This window comes from Nomascus leucogenys, chromosome 4, assembly GCF_006542625.1.
Source record: "Nomascus leucogenys isolate Asia chromosome 4, Asia_NLE_v1, whole genome shotgun sequence".
NCBI lineage: Eukaryota > Metazoa > Chordata > Mammalia > Primates > Hylobatidae > Nomascus > Nomascus leucogenys.
The window spans coordinates 61,696,920-61,714,654 of record NC_044384.1 but is presented as its reverse complement, the minus strand read 5'-3'; the positions used below and the strand labels follow the sequence as shown (position 1 = coordinate 61,714,654).

General features: G+C 35.4%; 1 protein-coding gene and 1 pseudogene across 4 annotated transcripts in view; both read right to left on the bottom strand.

Moving 5' to 3' along the window:
• SMCHD1 (structural maintenance of chromosomes flexible hinge domain containing 1) overlaps positions 1–17,735 on the bottom strand; it is a 154,010-nt gene that overhangs the window by 23,109 nt on the left and 113,166 nt on the right. For 2 of the 4 annotated variants that reach the window (XM_030810685.1, XM_030810686.1), the window contains 8 exons: positions 16,559–16,711; positions 10,658–10,784; positions 10,370–10,489; positions 8,868–8,953; positions 8,107–8,229; positions 4,551–4,741; positions 2,577–2,686; positions 2,251–2,321 (listed from right to left, as the gene is read on the bottom strand). In XM_030810685.1, coding sequence (XP_030666545.1) covers positions 2,251–2,321; positions 2,577–2,686; positions 4,551–4,741; positions 8,107–8,229; positions 8,868–8,953; positions 10,370–10,489; positions 10,658–10,784; positions 16,559–16,711 — 981 coding nt within the window. Of the gene's footprint in view, positions 1–2,250; positions 2,322–2,576; positions 2,687–4,550; positions 4,742–7,570; positions 7,840–8,106; positions 8,230–8,867; positions 8,954–10,369; positions 10,490–10,657; positions 10,785–16,558; positions 16,712–17,735 lie in introns of those variants that run through there. The other 2 variants (XR_004029653.1, XM_030810687.1) reach the window with 2 other exon arrangements.
• On the bottom strand, positions 5,511–5,600 carry LOC115834994 (annotated as a pseudogene).

The following is a 17,735-nucleotide window of genomic DNA, read 5'->3' as shown; positions in this document are numbered from 1 at the left end:
CCTTTTATAAACGCTCTCCTCTCGATACTCTGATTAAATTTTGGTTAGATGCTCTCTCATTCTACCCTCCATGTCTCTTCAACTTCTTTGTCTTACATTCCATTTTCTCTTTCTCTCTGGGTTGCAGTCTGAATTATTTTTTTCTGACCCTCTTTTTAATTCACAAATTCTTAAGATGTTAAACCTGCTCAGTTAGTATTTAATTTCTATTACATCTTTTGATTTTTAGAAGCTCTATTTGATTTTTTCAAGTTGACTTATTCTTTTCTCATTTTCAACACTTTCATTTTTTGAACTATATTAATTAACAATTAATATAGATATTTTTCAATTTAACTTGTTCCTTTCTCATTTTCAACACTTTCATTTTTTAAACTATATTAATCAAATATTAACACTTTAAAAATATTTGCTCTCATTTTCAATATGGAAATTATTTCCATTCAAAAACAACGGTGAAATTCCTCCAGAAAACATTTGTGTTTGCTTCAATCAGATATCTAAGGATACTACTAGTCTAGCACATGAAACCAAATGTTTACCTTGAAGGTTTTCAGAACATCCAAGTAGTATGAATACAGGTTGCAAACAGATATTACAGTCAATTGTTATGTTGATGAATTCTCTAGAAAAATATTTAACTTTTTTACTTTTCCGCTTACTGCCAAAGTTCAAGAGAGAGAATTTTCTGGTAGTTCCCTGAAGCAGCTGGAGTTGAGATGAAGGTGGCAGGTTTAAAGGTTTGTTTACCCTTATACTAAGGTTTCCCCCCACAGAGGGGGGTGTCCCCAGTTATCAGATTCCCCATGTTGTTTAGAGCCCGGGTTTTGTCTCCTACCCTTAAGCCCCTCGAGGGAGTGAAAAATCAATGCTTAAGTTCAATTAGTCTGGAAAACGTTCTCACTGCAAAAATCTGGCATTAGTGTTCTGTTTATCTCTCCAGGTTCCCACTTCCACTTAGAATCCTTACTTTCTTGCCAGTTCATTAAGATACATATCTGAAATAGCATTTTAGCTAATCTCAGCTGGAATTTCCAATGGCTATCTGGTTTGTCTAATTCATCGTATAACCCTCAGTGCACTGTGCCTAGTGATATGCTGGAACCAGCTTGTACTGGGTCACGAAAGCCAGGTCTCCTGAACACCACATTCATATAGGCATGAAGGACTTCATACAGACTGCTGGAAATCATCCATGATACAAGTACTTACACCACGGAAATTGGCAAAAGCTGCAAATCAGGGACTTCCACATGCCTCCTCAGAGAGCATGAGGACTAATATGTTGTTGTTTAAACTTACAATTTAGAGTGTTATATATATAGCAGCAGTAAATAACTGAAATATTTATTTTACCAAACTACCCTCCAAAGGCGCTATGGGCTAAACTGTGCTTCACCATAATCTTTTATTTATTTACTTTTTACAAGACCAGTCAAGTAGACTAGTGAGAAGGGGAGGAAAGAATAAAACAAAGAGTTAGATCTGTAGCTGACTGTAAACAATCAATTGAGATAACTCATTACCTTTGTTTGGGACCAGCCCCAACAAATCCATGTTAAAGTCCATAACCCCCAGTCCCTCAGAATGTGACATCATTTGGAGATGGGGTCTTTACTGAGATAATCAAGTTAATATGAGGTCACTGCAGTGGGCCCTAATCCAATATGACTGGTATCCTTACAACAAGGGGGAAATTTGAACACAGTCACACACAGATGTGAAGAGACAGGGGGAAGAGAGTCCTCATCTACAAGTCAGGGAGGGGCCTGGAACAGATCCTTCATTCACAGTCTTTAGAAGTAACCAACCCTCCTGAAATTGTGAATTTGGATCTCCAGCTTCCAGAACTGTGATACGTTAAATTTCTATTATTTAAGTGACCCAGTCTGTTGTGGGACAGTAATATTTCTATTATTCACATCAGTTAATGGCTGCCCTAGAAAACCAATACAAAGGGCTACAGCAAATTACATTTTACACCAAGATTACCTGACAGTACTTTTTTCCAATCCTAACAGACACTGTTTTGAGTCTTAGACAATTTCGTAGCTCCAAAACACATCTATTTAAATTTGCATCCTGGTCCATTCATTCCTACATTTTGCCTATTTTTAAGTTGCTTATCAATTTGCAGAATTTAAATTGGTTTTGAAAAGGCTACTTAGTCATTTGTATATGTATCATCAAATGGACATGATATACATTAAAACTGAAGTCTACAAATTTAAAAAGAAATCAAATACATACCTCTTTTCTATAATGATTGGCCGCATCCAGATTATCCAAAATAATGGTGTCTCCTAACAGCATACCAAATACTAAAAAAGTCAATAAATGAATTTTGAAAATTATGATATTTTCCTTGGTCATATTAAAATATAATGCACATTTGCAAGCCTTTCTTTGAAAGAGTGCTAGTATTCGTTCTAATTTTATTTGTACTCTAAAAAATATTGATAAAACTATGACTGATAAGCAAAATAAGAATATAAATTTTCATTATCAGTAATTTATACATTTGTACCACAAATTTAACATCTGTACAAAAGTAAAGTCACCATAATGTCTTTTACCTGTTTCACAATGTTCTATATTATCTGGAAATGTTAACAAGTCTCGAGCAAAGACTGGATCTCCAATGGGTTTAAAATACAATTTTCCATTTCGGAAATGAGGTAGAGGTCTAAATAAAAATAAATTTTAAAGCACATGACTTTTTAATTTTAAAAAAGACAATATGGAAAACATGAATATATTGCACATCATTTTGATCATACAATCAACTCCCAATCCACCACAAGTGATACTTCTAAATGATCAGCTATTATGCCCTTAGAAATGGAAACAATATTGACGATATAAAAAATCTACTTGGTTTTATCTGTACTACTACCCTCTATTAGTTTGTATTAACAATAAATAACAGTTTCATTTGACAAGGAAAGAAAAAAAGTAGCCTCTAAAGCTGGTTCGAAATGAGAGTATGAATGACGTAACCGTTCATGTGAAGAGTGGTCACAGAATGACTAGGGGAAGGGGCAAGGCCCAAGACTGAGACACATATGAGGAAGGCAGCTCTATGTCCCGTCTCCCTGTCCTTCCCACACAATAGGAAGAGCAATTGAAGCCAGTAGATGATAACAATGGAATTTCAGAGATGGTAGTTGATTGGGGTGTCAGAGACTTTCCCTTCAACATAGGTGGGGAGGAGCTCTAGTTAACTCAATCTCAGTAAGAGGGAGAATACCAGAAACAGAGAGGATAACTCGTTTCTAGAACAAACATTAGCCCTAAATGTCAAATCCATATTTTCCCTAAATCAACGATCCTTAACTTAGTCTCCAGGGATTACAGAGATAAAGAAGCCCTCCTGGAGAAAAAAATTCTCACAAAAAGTATTAGGGTGTGGGGGGTGCATGCCTCTAATCCCAGTTACTTGGCAGGCTGAGGGAGGAGGACCACTTGAGCCCACAAGTTTGAGGCTACAGTGAGCTATGACTGTGCCTGTGAGTAGCCACTGCACTCCAGCCTGGGAAAGTGAAACCCGTTCTCCTAAGAAAAGAAAAAGTATTACCCTTATCAACACAGTAACTATGACCCGTCAGGATTTCCCATGCTGTTCCTTTGAGTACTGACTAGCTGCAGGGTGGCAGATTTTAGAATCCGATAGATCTGAGTTCATTATACAGCTGTTTCCTCAATCTATTTTTAGATTTATGAGATGAAATAACAAGTTTACTGACATAGTAGACTCTTAATGAGACCCCATTCTCCTTCAAGTCCCCATTTCTATGCAATTACAGGCCATGAAAAGCTTTGTTTAGTAATCTGAGAAAATATTGACTAATAAATACTGTTATATATTTTTATTTATTTTTTGTTAGTATTTCCTTCCTGTCTTTAGGTGCATTTAAAAAAGTAGGCCTAATCAGAGTACACATAAAATATAAAAAAGGGGCTGGGTGCAGTGACTCATACCTGTAATCCTAGCAGTATGGGAGGCTGAGGTGGGAGGACTGCTTGAGCCCAAAAGTTTGAGACCAGCCTGGGCAATATAGCAATAAAAAAAAAACAAAACATTTATCTGGGCATGCTGGCATGCACCTGTAGTCCCAGCTACTTGGGAAGCTGAGGTGGGAGGGTAGTCTGAATCCAGGGAGGTTGAGGCTGCACTGAGTTGTGATCATGCCCAGCCTGGCTGACAGAGCAAGACTGCATCTCAAAAAATAAAAGTTAAAAAATTAAAAAAAAAATTTTATGTCTTTGTGTGTTTTTATGTCTTTGTGTGTATACATTACATATACATGTAATGTATGTCTTTGTGTGTATACATTACATATATGAATAATATTTAATTGGCAAATAAAACATAACCAGCATATGTAATGAAAAATGCCCATTTGTGATGAAGACAAAAATAATGTAGATAATTCAAGTCAATTCTCTGTTTTAGGTATCTTTTAGAGAAATCATTTTTAAATTCAAGGCTTTGATAAAAAACAGAAAATATATTTCAGAAAAAAACATTACTTTCATTTTTTTCTAACCTTTTCCAATCTGGAAGAGTCTTCTTATAAATAGAATCAAGGGGCAACACCTGCTGACGACCTTGGGTTTCATCATAGATACGACGTGCAGCGTCAGTGGTTAGGGTGACTACACAGTCCATGTCACTTGCCAGATGCCAAGAAATAACCATCGCAGCTCTATCATCTTCAATTTGTGCTAGATGTGCAATCTATAACCCATTTTCATAAAATCAAGTAAAAACATATAAAATCCATATATAAAAATTTGATATTATGTTAAAAGCCCAAGCCTAGGTAAAAAAAACTTTTCTGAAACACATGAATTAAAAATAAATTGTCAAGTTGTTAAAAACTTAACTTGAATATATTAAACATTCTATTCTGCTATTAAATTAAATTTTTTTTCTAAAGATTAAACTCCAGTAAAGCTGCAAATGAGCAAATAAAAATATTAGGAATTTTTCCTTCTTTTCTCAGACCGTTCAGGCATGAAATAATTAGAAATTTTATTAGCTAGTATTATATACTTTTTTCACATTTTAACACTCTATAAATGGGATCTGTCTTATTGGTAAAATAATCATAAAGTACACTTAAATAATATACACATAAAATAATGCAGTTCAATTAAACATAAATACAGTTAATATGCCCTTCCCTTCTAAGTAAATACTTTACTCCAATATTATAGTATTCCTTTCAGCAAACAAATCTAAACATCACAAATAAGAATTGTTTCTTCTGCTACTCAGGAGGCTGAGGAAGGAGGATAACTTGAGCCCAGGAGGTAGAGGCTGCAGTGAGCCAAGATTGTGCCACTTCACTACAGTCTGACAGAGCAAGATCCTGTCTCAAAAAAAAAAGAAAAAAGAATTGTTCCTTTTGTTTCTGTTTCTAGGAACAATGCTTTGGGGCTTAGAATAAATAAATAATTACAAATCCTTGCTTCAGTCACAAGTATTCTTTTTCTTTCCCTCAGGTCAGACAGGTAATGTGCCAACAGTGTAACAAGGTTCAAGGGTGGCATATCTCACACATGTGCGTGAACAACCAATCATCAACAAGCATTCTTGTTCAAAGTCAAGTCCACCAAGGTTGGACTACTGTGGCCAGTATCAAAGCCTAATTCATTGTGCTAGGATGGTGATGTCTACCCTTTAATCTTACTTGATCTGGTCGCACAAACCTGCTCTAGCAATAAGAACATTGTGTGTCACTTTTAGAAACATCAGGCTGGACATGGTGACCCACGACTGTATTACTAGCACTTTGGGAGTTGAGGCAAGCGGAGTGCTTGAGCCCAGGAGTTTGAGACCAGCTTGGGCAACATCACGAAACCCCATCTCCACTAAAAATACAAAAAATTAGGGGGGCATGGTGGCACGAAACTGTAGTCCCAGCTACTCAGGTGCTGAGGTGGGAGGATGACCTGAGCTCAGAAAGTCCAGGCTGCAGTGAGCCGAGATGCACTACTGCACTCCAGCCTGGGCGACAGGAGTGAGATCCTGTCTCAAAAAAAGGCCAAAAAACAAAACACATCCTAACATCTACCCTTATATTCTTATTCTCTAGAAGTTAGTGGAATAAAGATAAGAAAATGAACATGCAAAAAAACTAGTAAATGTAAACGAAAATGAAAACAATGTTCTAGCCAATGGAGAAAGAATTAGTAGAGGCAAATGAAATGTAAGCAGAAGAAATGGTTTGTGACATTTAGATGTGTTTTGTAAAAGAAATACCAGGATACTGTCATAAAACCTATTTAGAAGGGCATGTTAATTATAACTATAATATGTTAAACTGAACAAAAAAATCTTAAAACTGCTACTACATCTTCCTAATTTAGAGATGGGATTTCAAGATATTTGGAATTGAGGAAGAAATGTGTAAAATATCTAAGTTACTTGAGGTATTCGCGATGTTAAAAATAAATACATTTTGAAGTTTGGGGGAAAAAAGTCTCCCCATGTTCCTACTATATTTCTACGATTATTTATTCTAGGGTTTTTTTATTTTTTGGAGACAGAGTCTCACTCTGTCGCTCAGGCTGGAGTGCAGTGGCATGATCTCAGCTCACTGCAACCTCCACCTCCCAGGTTCAAACAATTCTTCTGCCTCAGCCTCCCGAGTAGCTGTGATTACAGGCACATGCCACCACGTCTGGCAATTTTTTGTATGTTTTATTAGAGACAGGGTTTCACCAGGTTGGCCAGGCTGGTCTCAAACTCCTGACCTCAGGTAATGCGCCCGTCTTGGCCTCCCAAAATGTTGGGATTACAGGTGTGAGCCACCGCGCCCGGACTATTCTAGTTTTATAATAAATGCCAGGAAGAGTATTTTTTAAGGAAGCTAAGGGAAAAGACTAAGGATGACATGGAGGGATTGTAAAGTTTTCTCCTACTGGTTAGGGTAGGGTTTGTACTTCTGAGGGGACAAAAGAGAAACTATATAAAATTAAATTTCAAAGATTTCCCTCAGATTTTCAAGACATGCAATGGGAAATATTTAAAAAGGAGACTTTAAAATACATTTCTCTTGCTAAAATTTATATGTTGGTAAAAATCTCACATATTGTCCAAGAATTTTGTATTGGATAAACTATTAAAATGTGGAAGCCATATATTTATATGCTTAGGATCAAAGAACTGCTTTTTTCTAAAAATTGGAATAATATTTTAAAACATTGTATATTAGCAACTTGTTTCCTAATGCATAAATTTATATTTAATTTGAATTAAAATTCAATTAATTTTTCAGTTTGCAGATTTGAGGTTTGGGTAATAACATTAACACGGTTTTGGTCATACACATTGCTACACGTTACCCCCTATTTTCAGTGGACAGTATATTTGTGAAGTTATAGGGCATATAAAAAAACTACCACAGACTTCAGAGTCAGAGAGACCTTGAGTCACATCTAAGCTCTGCCTTTAACTATATTTTAACAAGTTATTTGAGCTCCCTGAATTTAAATTTATTTATGTATAAATGAGAAATACTACAAATAATAGTTCATACGGTGGTTATAAAGTAGAATATACATGTATAGGCAATAACCAAAGACTCCAGAGTCAGACTACTTGGGGTTTCAGCCCTGGCTCTGCCACTTGCTATCTGTGCAACTCTGAACAAGTTACTTGACCTCGGTTTCAGCTGGGCATGGTGGCACATGCCTGTAGTCACAGCTACTTGAGGGGCTGAGGCAGGAGGATCACTTGAGCCCAGGAGGTGGAGGGAGCAGTGAGCCACAGTCTTACCGTCGCACTCCAGCCTGGGTGACAGACCGTCTCCCCCTCCAAAAACAGAGCTGCATGAGATGAAAGCATCTCTAAGTAAACAACAAGCCTTGAACTAATAGATGTTAACAACTTCTGCCACAGCCCTCAATAGTAACATTACAGATTTCAGTTTTAAACTCTGCCAAATCCCTATTGCAATAATGAGAGCAGATACTTTATTGGAAAGAAGTAAATTACAAAGAACCTGACACTTTTTTGTCACTTTTAGAAGACCCGTTTTAAACAAACAAGATAATAAAATGTACTGCCTTTCAAAAGGCTTAATAAACACAAACCTTTCCCAAAACATCTCCACTGCCTTTAGTATAGTTTGGAAGAGTACACGATCTTCTAGGTTTTTTCTTCAGTTCTTCTTGTTCCGATAGCTTTCTTTTCAGAAGTGCTTCAATGTGTGGCACCTATAATTTGTAAAGAAAAATTAACTACAAGACCAATTACTCTTGAACCAGGCAACCCATAATGACAGTGGAGAAAAATTAACAATTTAGATAACTCAAGAATATAAAGTTGGTAAGTAGGCATTATTTAAAAAAAAAAAACTATCAGAAAATACAAACACACACACAAAGAAAACACAATTTAGAAAATCATGGTTATAGTAATATAAAGTTCCCACTTCACTGAATTTAAAAAAATCTTAGCCAAGAAATACACTACCTATAATAGGACTTCTCTTTGAAACCGAGTTACACATATAAAAGAATACAAATTTTAAAAATCTAGATTGCTTTTTATTTTCTCTTATTTTGTTTACCACCACGTGTAGTGGTTATGCAGCCTTTTCAATGCAGTACTTGAACTGATGTATTATTAATTGCATTTATTGGTGTCACTACATTAAAAATACAAATTGCAATTTCTTTGAATAGAGCACTCTATCATTTGTTAGTCATTTTTAATGTCTAGTGACTATAATGCACACGTCTTTGTACCCTAAAACAACAATACCCAGCATTCCTAATAAAAACTGAATAATTGAGAAAACTGTAGAATAGACTTTAATAAAAAATCTTTCACGTATAGTTGGAAGCTGTACCTGTTGTGTTGTAGGAATGTCAATATTATGTATTTTTAGTTCATTTCGCAATTGGGCCTCTTTTAATCTTGCTTCTTCAACTTGACCTAAAATTAAAAAACAAAAAATTTGCATCAATTTCTGATAGCCCCCAAATCACAATTTTTGAAAAATATTTTTAAATTCCTTTTGTTTTTCCCTTTTAATGTCTGTTGCTAAAATGAAAACTGATAGATGACCATTTTAGAAATTCAAAATTAAACTATACATCTTAAGGCTCAATTCTGATATACAAAAATGAGAAAACAAAATTAATGCAACTAAAGGGAGATATGATATACTGCAAACTCCTAGTAATCTTGGGTACGTTACTTAATCCATGAGTATACATAATTTATACATAATTGCACAAGGTTGTTCTCAAAGACTTTATAAAAACAATTTTTAGTGCTACACAAATGACATATCTCATTACTAGATTTAGCTCCTATTATATTCTAAATATCCTTGATCTTGTGCAGGCATACACAAAAGTGAGTACTTTGAGGCAAGCAGTAAATATTGCTTGGTTAACTTGATCAAAATAACACAAGGCCAAAAACCTTAGCAAAAAAATATGACAAATGAAAAGGGAAGAGATGATAGAGCACAACTCAGAAAATGTCTTGTCTTTCAATTATATGAAACATTATTAAGAATTGCAGCAAATGTAGGCCGGGTGTGGTGGCTAACGCCTGTAATCCTAGCACCTTGGGGGGGGCCAAGGTGGGCAGATCACTTGAGGTAAGAAGTTTGAGACCAGCCTGGCCAACATGGTGAAACCCTGTCTCTACTAAAAATACAAAAATCAGCCAGGCGTGGTGGCATGTGCCTGTAATCCTAGCTACTCGGGAGGCTAAGGCACGAGAATCACTTGAAACTGGGAGGCGGAGGGTGGAGTGAGTGAGATCATGCCACTGCACTCCAGCCTGGGCGACAGAGTGAGACTGTGTCTCAAAACAAAACAAAACAAAACAAAACAAAACTGCAGCAAACTTTCTGTGAATTGACTCAAGAATAATTTACATATTTCAGTATCAGTGTGTGCTGCCCCAGATACCTCCATAGTATGACAAACTGCGGATATTTGAAGTAAAATACATACAGCTCATTACCCAAATGAAAAATTACATTATACATCACTCCCTTGGTGATATTATTATCCAGTATCTTTTGCCAGAAGCTAGAGCTAAATATAAACATTATGATTAAGTAGAAAGCCTTAAATTTTCCACAGGTCCAGATTCCTAACAGAACGTGTCGATTTCTTATAAGTAAGCAGGATACAAATTTATTTAAAATAAGAAATACTTCATCTTAAGAATTCTCAATGACAGTATCAACCATCATTACCACCTTTCTGCAACATTCTGCATTTTATTTGTGATTTAGGAAAGCGGAAGCATGTTTGTGTATCATGATCTCACCTTCTGCCTCATCATTCCCCAAAGCAAAATTTTTGTCTTGAATACAAAATGACTTACATTTCATTTCATTAAGAAGCTGCTGGCTGGCTTCAAATAAACTTTTATACATAATAATAGACTGAGATAATTGGTCCTTTTCTTTTGTAAGTGCTGCCATTTGTTGCTGCTTCTTAACATCTAAGAAAAAAAATTGAGATAATTTAAATAATTTAAAAACTGACTTTTCTAAAATACATCATAAAGTGATTAGATAGCTAATAAACACCAAGTTAATGGAAAGCAAAACAAGGTTATCTAAAGTATCACTAACAATGGAGTTTAACCATTTATTTCCTAGAAACTTACCATTGTAAAACATGAACGGTAGGATATATGGTTCTAAGGTTCTTGATAAAAGTGGTAGCCGGGGCTCAAATACAATAAAATATTCAGTACTATCCCTTCCAGGACTGCTTTCTGCCAGCACCAGACTCTGTACATATAAACAAACAATAGGGGAAAACAAGATTTAAAAAGAAAATTTTCAACATATAAATGTTACATAACTCATTATGCTGTTTTCAAGTAAGTGGTTAATTTTAAAGGCCAAAGGCATAGGCTGATCCTTAAGATTCCATTAAACCATCATCACCACCACCACTACCCAAGACATACAACTTTTTACCTTCTGGTATTGGTATGAAAGCCAAATGATCATATCAATAAACAGCTTATGTGAAAATTATATATGATAAAAAATTTCAAGAAAAAGTTATTTCCTTCACATTAGAAATATCGATGGCCACTTACAATTTTGACCTGTAAAATCTTCTTGATTCTAATCTCTAAATTGAAAGCAGCATGAAACAGCTGATAGTGTGAAAGTTATAAAAACAATCACAAAGCTCAATGCTGAGTTTAAGTTACAGCTGTTATCATGGAAATAGACCCATCAAAGTCCCAGGTGACAGAACAAGAGATTTTGAAAAGCTCTAAAGATTTTTTAAATTGCGTTTTTCTCATTAATGGATAAAAAACCTTTTGATATACTTTAAGACCATAACATATAACTAGTAAATGACACAAATATATTTTTATCTGAAATGATTTTTTCACACAGTTCTAAGGGAAACAATGATAGTAGCTGTTTTTGTTTAGACTATAACAATACAATTTACAGAGAAGTATTTTTAAAAATCTAAATCAATATGGCACTGTAGGTCAATCCATGAAATAAAATTATAAATTACAGCTCACAGACTTTTTCCCAAAGAATATAGAATACAAGCCCACCATTAAACCAACTGCCAATCAGTTTCTGAATGTGGTTTTCAATAGACTTACATAAATGCAAACATGTATTTAAGAAATACTGTTTGCATTTTAAAAATAAGTAACATATACTTTAGCAACTTGCTTTCAGCACTCGATTTGATCAATTCATGTGAATGTATAGATGCCAATTTAAAATTTATGCATAGTACACTATACTACTCATTCATTGGGTGGCAAATATTTAGTATGTTTACAATTTTTAAACAATTATCTATAATATAGCAAAAATACATCTCCAAATGTTTCTCTGCAAATGTGTTTTCTGGGATGAATAATAAGTTTATTTTAAAAGGTAAGTATCAAATTTCCCTTACAAGAAGCTGTATCAATTTATCCTCTCACCAGCAGTATATGGGAGTGCCCAATTCCCCTTATGCTGGCTAACATTTAATATCAATCATATTTTTTTCTAAAAAGGGGAATTAAAAAGCAACCAGTCTTATTATTTTAACTAACATCTCCCTGAGTGGTATTGAAATCATGCTTCTTATGTTTACAGGTTATTTATATTTTCTTTTCCATTAATTGCCTACTCATATTCTTTGCCCATTTATTTTTCTACTGGTTTGTCTTTTTTAATTGATTTGCAAGTAGTTCCTTAGGAGGTTTTAGAAATCTGTTCAATATATCAGTCCTCTAATTGTATGTATCTAACATACAGTCATGCACCACATAACAACATTTCATTAACAAAGGACCACATGTACAATGGTGGCCCCAAAAGATCATAATACTGTATTTTACTATACCTTTTCTATGTTTAGATACACAAATACTATTATGTTAAAATTACCTACAGTGTTCAGTACAGTCACATACTGTACAGGTTTGTAGCCTAGGAGAAATAGGTTATGCTGCTGGGCGTGGTGGCTCACGCCTACAATCCCAGCACTTTGGGAGGCCCAGGTGGGTGGATCGTCTGAGGTCAGAGTTCGAGACAAACCTGGCCAACATGGTGAAACCCTGTCTCTACTGAAAATACAAAAATCAGCTGGGTGTGGTGGGCATGCACCTGTAGTCCCAGCTACTCGGGAGGCTGAGGTGGGAGGATTGTTTGAACCCGGGAGGCGGAGGTTGCAGTGAGCCAAGAGTGCGCCAATGTACTCCAGCCTAGGTGACAGAGCAAGACTGTCTCAAAAAAAAAAAAAAAAAAAAAAATGGAAATAGGTTATGACATAGCCCAGGTGTATAGTAGGCTATATCACCTAGGTTTAAGTATACTCTACGATATTTACACAACAATGAAATCACCTGATATATTTCTTAGAACATATGCCCGTCATTAAGTGATGACATGACTGCATATAGCAAAATCGATATTTCTCCTCAATTTACTACCTTAAAAACTTTTTTTTTCTACTACAGAATCAGATAATAAACCTGATCATCCAGTGTCAACAATTATCAACACAATGTCATTGTTCTTTTAATTCTGTTTAAGATATGCTTACAGTACATAAAGTGTAACCTTTTTTTTTTTTTTTTTTTGAGACAGGGTCTTGCTCTGTCACCCAGGCTGGAATGCAGTGGCATAATCATGGCTCACTGCAGTCTCAACCTCTCAGGCTTAAGCTATCTTCCCACCTCAGCTGCCTGAGTAGCTGGGGCTATAGGTGCGTGTCACCATGCGTGGCTAATTTTTTAATTTTTTGTAGAGATGGGGTTTTGCCATGTTGCCCAAGCTGGTCTTGAATTCCTGGGCTCCAGCAATCCTTCCACCTTGGCCTCCCAAAGTGTTAAGGTTATAGGCATGAGCTACTGTGCCCAGCAGAAAGTGTAACTTTTAATGTAGTTAAATATAATCTTTTCCTTTTTGTCTTGTTTAAAGCCGAATCTCCTATCTCAAAGTTTTATAGTTTTTAATCCCTGATGCATACCTACCAAGAAAAAAGGATAAACAGAATAACGGAAATGAAGAGAAATAAAGAGTCCCAAACTGGATCCAAGTATAAATGGGTATTTGGCATATGAGAAACAAACAAAGGCATATCAGAATGAAACTCACACACTGCCATCAGAAATTTCCAGATCATGTAGGCAAATAATACAGTGAATCTGAATGGCACAATTAACAAACTTGAGCAACTACAAATTTAGATTGTAACTTTAAACAAAGCAATAACGTGGAACATTTACAAATATTGGTTGTGCTCTAGACCAGTGTTTCCTAAACTTCCCTAATGGTAAGAATCACCTGCTTGTTAAAAATCAGATTCTACAGCCCTGCTCCAGACATACTAAATCAATATGTGAGGCAGGAGCCAAGAAGGACTTGAGTTTTCTATTTATTCAGTGAGATATCAGGGTCCTCTAGTGGTAAGAGTACATTTACATGCATCATGTGAAGAGATTTTCATATACAGCTGCTGGGGAATAGCTAAATCTCTTGTCTGAATCTCAGGAGTATATACAGCAGGCTTAGCAATTTCAAATGACTATAAGGGGGCCATGAAAACTGGACACAGGCTGGGCACGGTGGCTCACGCCTGTAATCCCAGCACTTTGGGAGGCCGAGGCGGGTGGATCACAAGGTCAGGAGATCGAGACCATCCTGGCAAACACGGTGAAACCCCATCTCTACTAAAAATACAAACAATTAGCTAGGCGTGGTGGTGGGTGCCTGTAGTCCCAGCTACTTGGGAGGCAGAACTTCCAGTGAGCGGCAGTCGCGCCACTGCACTCCAGCCTGGGTGACAGAATGAGACTCTGTTTCTAAAAAAAAAAAAACAAACAAACAAACAAAAAAAGAAAACTGGACATAGCTAAACAGGAAAACAGGTAAAGTGGACTAGATGTCTTCTTCCAACACAAATCCACTCTGCATGTTAAGTATGTCTCCCCACTCCCCTTTGTTTTTCAATGTGGCTTTCATTACCTAATTTTTGTTAGCGCACAAGAAAATTTTACTTTATTCTCCACTATAATAAAAATAGAAGAACAAGTGTGAATATAAGTGGTAAATACACATGTCCTCAATGTCAATAAATGAAAAGAAGTGGCATGGAAGCGGCTGACTGGAAAACAGACACACTGAGAGGAGCAGTCACTATTCAGGGTGCACATACAGCTGGCTAAGAGAATCCTTACCCAGTGTTGACAGATCTTTACATTTCACCAAATAAATGAGAAATGCAGATTTTTATGTAAAAACTCCAGAACTTTAAATGTTGGAAACTAATTAAAATGAAAATGCTGTATTGGTCAGCCAGTGCCAGACCAACTGACAAGTCTTCAGGCCAGGTACAGCTGGCAGGCTCCTACTGTATAAGCCTAATTTTACTGAAACAATGTGACATTGCAATGAGTTAGACACAGAAATGAACAACAACAAAAAAATACAAGAAAAGGTAACATTTCATATCTATTAGTACTGTTAGAATTACTGAAAAGATATCAAGAAAATTAATGGATTTGAAAAAGGGTCAATAAAATCCAGATATATCAAAAATTAAAGAAATAAGGATATCAGAGATAGCACTGTGAATATGATCTGCCCCTCCAATATAAACAAAGGAAAGTTCTAAAAACAAAAGAACATCTCAGGAAAAAGTACTTATATACCAAAGAGCACTAATATTTTTAAGAAAAAAATGAAAATTCTAAAAGAAATGGGCAGTAAACAATCTTAGAAAGATTAAAACCAAAAAATGTCTGACAAAAATAAATTTTTAATCAGATACTTGGTTAGAATTTTTAAGTGTTCACATATAGTGTTGCTAATATGAGTAAGATAGACATATACCTCTGGCAGGAATATAAACTGAAGAGCATTGGCAATAACTACCAAAAGGCTTAAAATATGCATATCCTATCTCTAACACATTCTGCTTCTAGTAATTTCCTAAAGAAATAATATATGCAAAACGATATATAGTCATCCCTTGGTATCTGTGGGGTACTAGTTCTAGGACTCCCACAGATACTCAAATCCATGCATACTCACATCCCTGATATAAAATGGTGTAATATTTGCATACAGCCTATGCACATACTCCATATACTTTGAATCATCCCTAAATTACTTAGTAATAACTACTAAAATGCTATGAAAATAGTTGTTGTATTGTTTATGGAATACTGACAAGAAAAATGTCTGTATGTATTCAATACAGATGAAATTTTTTCCCCAATTATTTTTGAATCTACAGATGTGAAACCCATGGATATGGGGGGCTGACTATACATAGAAGAAAGCTAATGGAAGCACTGTTGATAAAAACAAACTTTAGAAAAGAACTAAATTTTCACTAAGGATTGATCAAATAAATTGTGGTCATTAATATACAATGATGTACGCTTACTTTTACTAAGAATATATTAGAGATGTTAAACAAGAAAAGATTTTTATAAAGGCACAATTCTATTAATGAAATTTTACACCCTCCGAACATGTATATAAATCATATACACACATGGTATGCAGGCAGCATTAGTGTATATGCCAAAACTCTGGAAGGTAATACTAAATTGCTAATCATCTATTATCTCTGACAGGTGACAATATCTTGATTATTTATGGAGGTTCTTGCACTGTGTATTTTTAAAATACAAATAAAACTGTTTTCATTTTAGAAAATGTAGAGTAACAAAGATAAGTTGTTTAATTAAAATTTACCTGGGCTACATTTTTTGTTTCTATCCACGTAACGGCAGCTTTTCAATGAAACATAAAACATCACGTATTGTCACTAAAGTTAAAAACAACTAGAATCAGAGAAAGCTGTTATCCTATAGGAAAAACGGGAGTCTTACTTATAAAGATCCTGGGTTCAATTTGTAATAGCAAAATCAGAAAATATTTCAGCTGACTTTCCAATTTAGTGCTATGATTAGAACATCTTCATAGCTATACAAAAGAAAAGGTGTCTTAATATGGTGGTTAAAAACATTAAATACAGAATTTCTGTCTACCAAAAGATATAAAAAATTTACCATGATTTCAGATGAACCATTCACAAAGGGGAATTCAAGTGTTCTAACTTTCCCAATAAAGAGTGGGGTATCAGTATCTTCCTCATTAGAGCCTTTAATGGTGGCTATTATAGTGCCAACCAAATCAATTCCAGTATGGTTGTTGTAGTCATCCTTAAAACAAAAAATGGAAAACAATTAGAGAAACTGGTCAGAAGATTAAACCCAGAGAAGAGCATGTACAAATCAGAAATAATACAGAGAACCCCCAACATTAAATTATCTGGATCTTAGTCTAAGCACAAAATTCAGTTCTAAGTTTGAGTGTTCCACAGGCAAGAAATAGTTCCACAAACCATAAAAGAACAAGAGACTTCAATACAACAGTTCCTACCTTACTAAATTACAAGGACTCCCATTTTAAAATATCACCTTTTCATGTACTTTTAGCACCTACAGATGTGAAAAGTGCTTAATAAGTTATTATAAACTTGTAGTGACTTTAAATATTTTATTAACACCAGCAGCACCTGTATACATTTGAAAACCAATAGGCCTATATGTGTTTCTCACAATGTTTGGTGCTTATATGAGATTCAAAGACCCCTGGAGTAATTCTATGGCACTGTTTACCCCAACAAGATGTTTTGGGAAAAGAAGAGATGTCTAGGGAAGAATAACCAATCATCTAAAACAGGAAAATAAACTGAAAGTAAGACAAGTATCCCACCAACCAAATTTTCCATAAAGGTGCAGTCACACTACTGTGTTTTACATGTTTTTGTTAATATTTTTGACAGCTGTGTTGCTGCTTATGCTTCATGAAATCAGCAGCCTTGGAGGAGCTAATTTTCTTTCTTAACTATGAGCAGTCATCAGAGCAGATCTCATTAAAAAAAATACTTACGTCCTTCAGTCCCCTCAGTGAACTGGACACTGAAGAGTCAATATAGGTCACACTCGTTCGTGATATATACACGAAACAGGTGAGTAAAGGTATGTATTAGGAAAAGTAGCAGCTGGGTGGTTCACAGCTGTAATCCCAGCACTTTGGAAGGCTGAGGCAGGAGGATAACGTGAGGTCAGGATTTCAAGACCAGCCTGGGCAACACAGCAAAACACAGCAAAACCCCACAGAAAAAAATTTAAAACTAGCCAGGTGTGGTGCTGTGTGCCTTGTGGTCCCAGCTACTCAGGA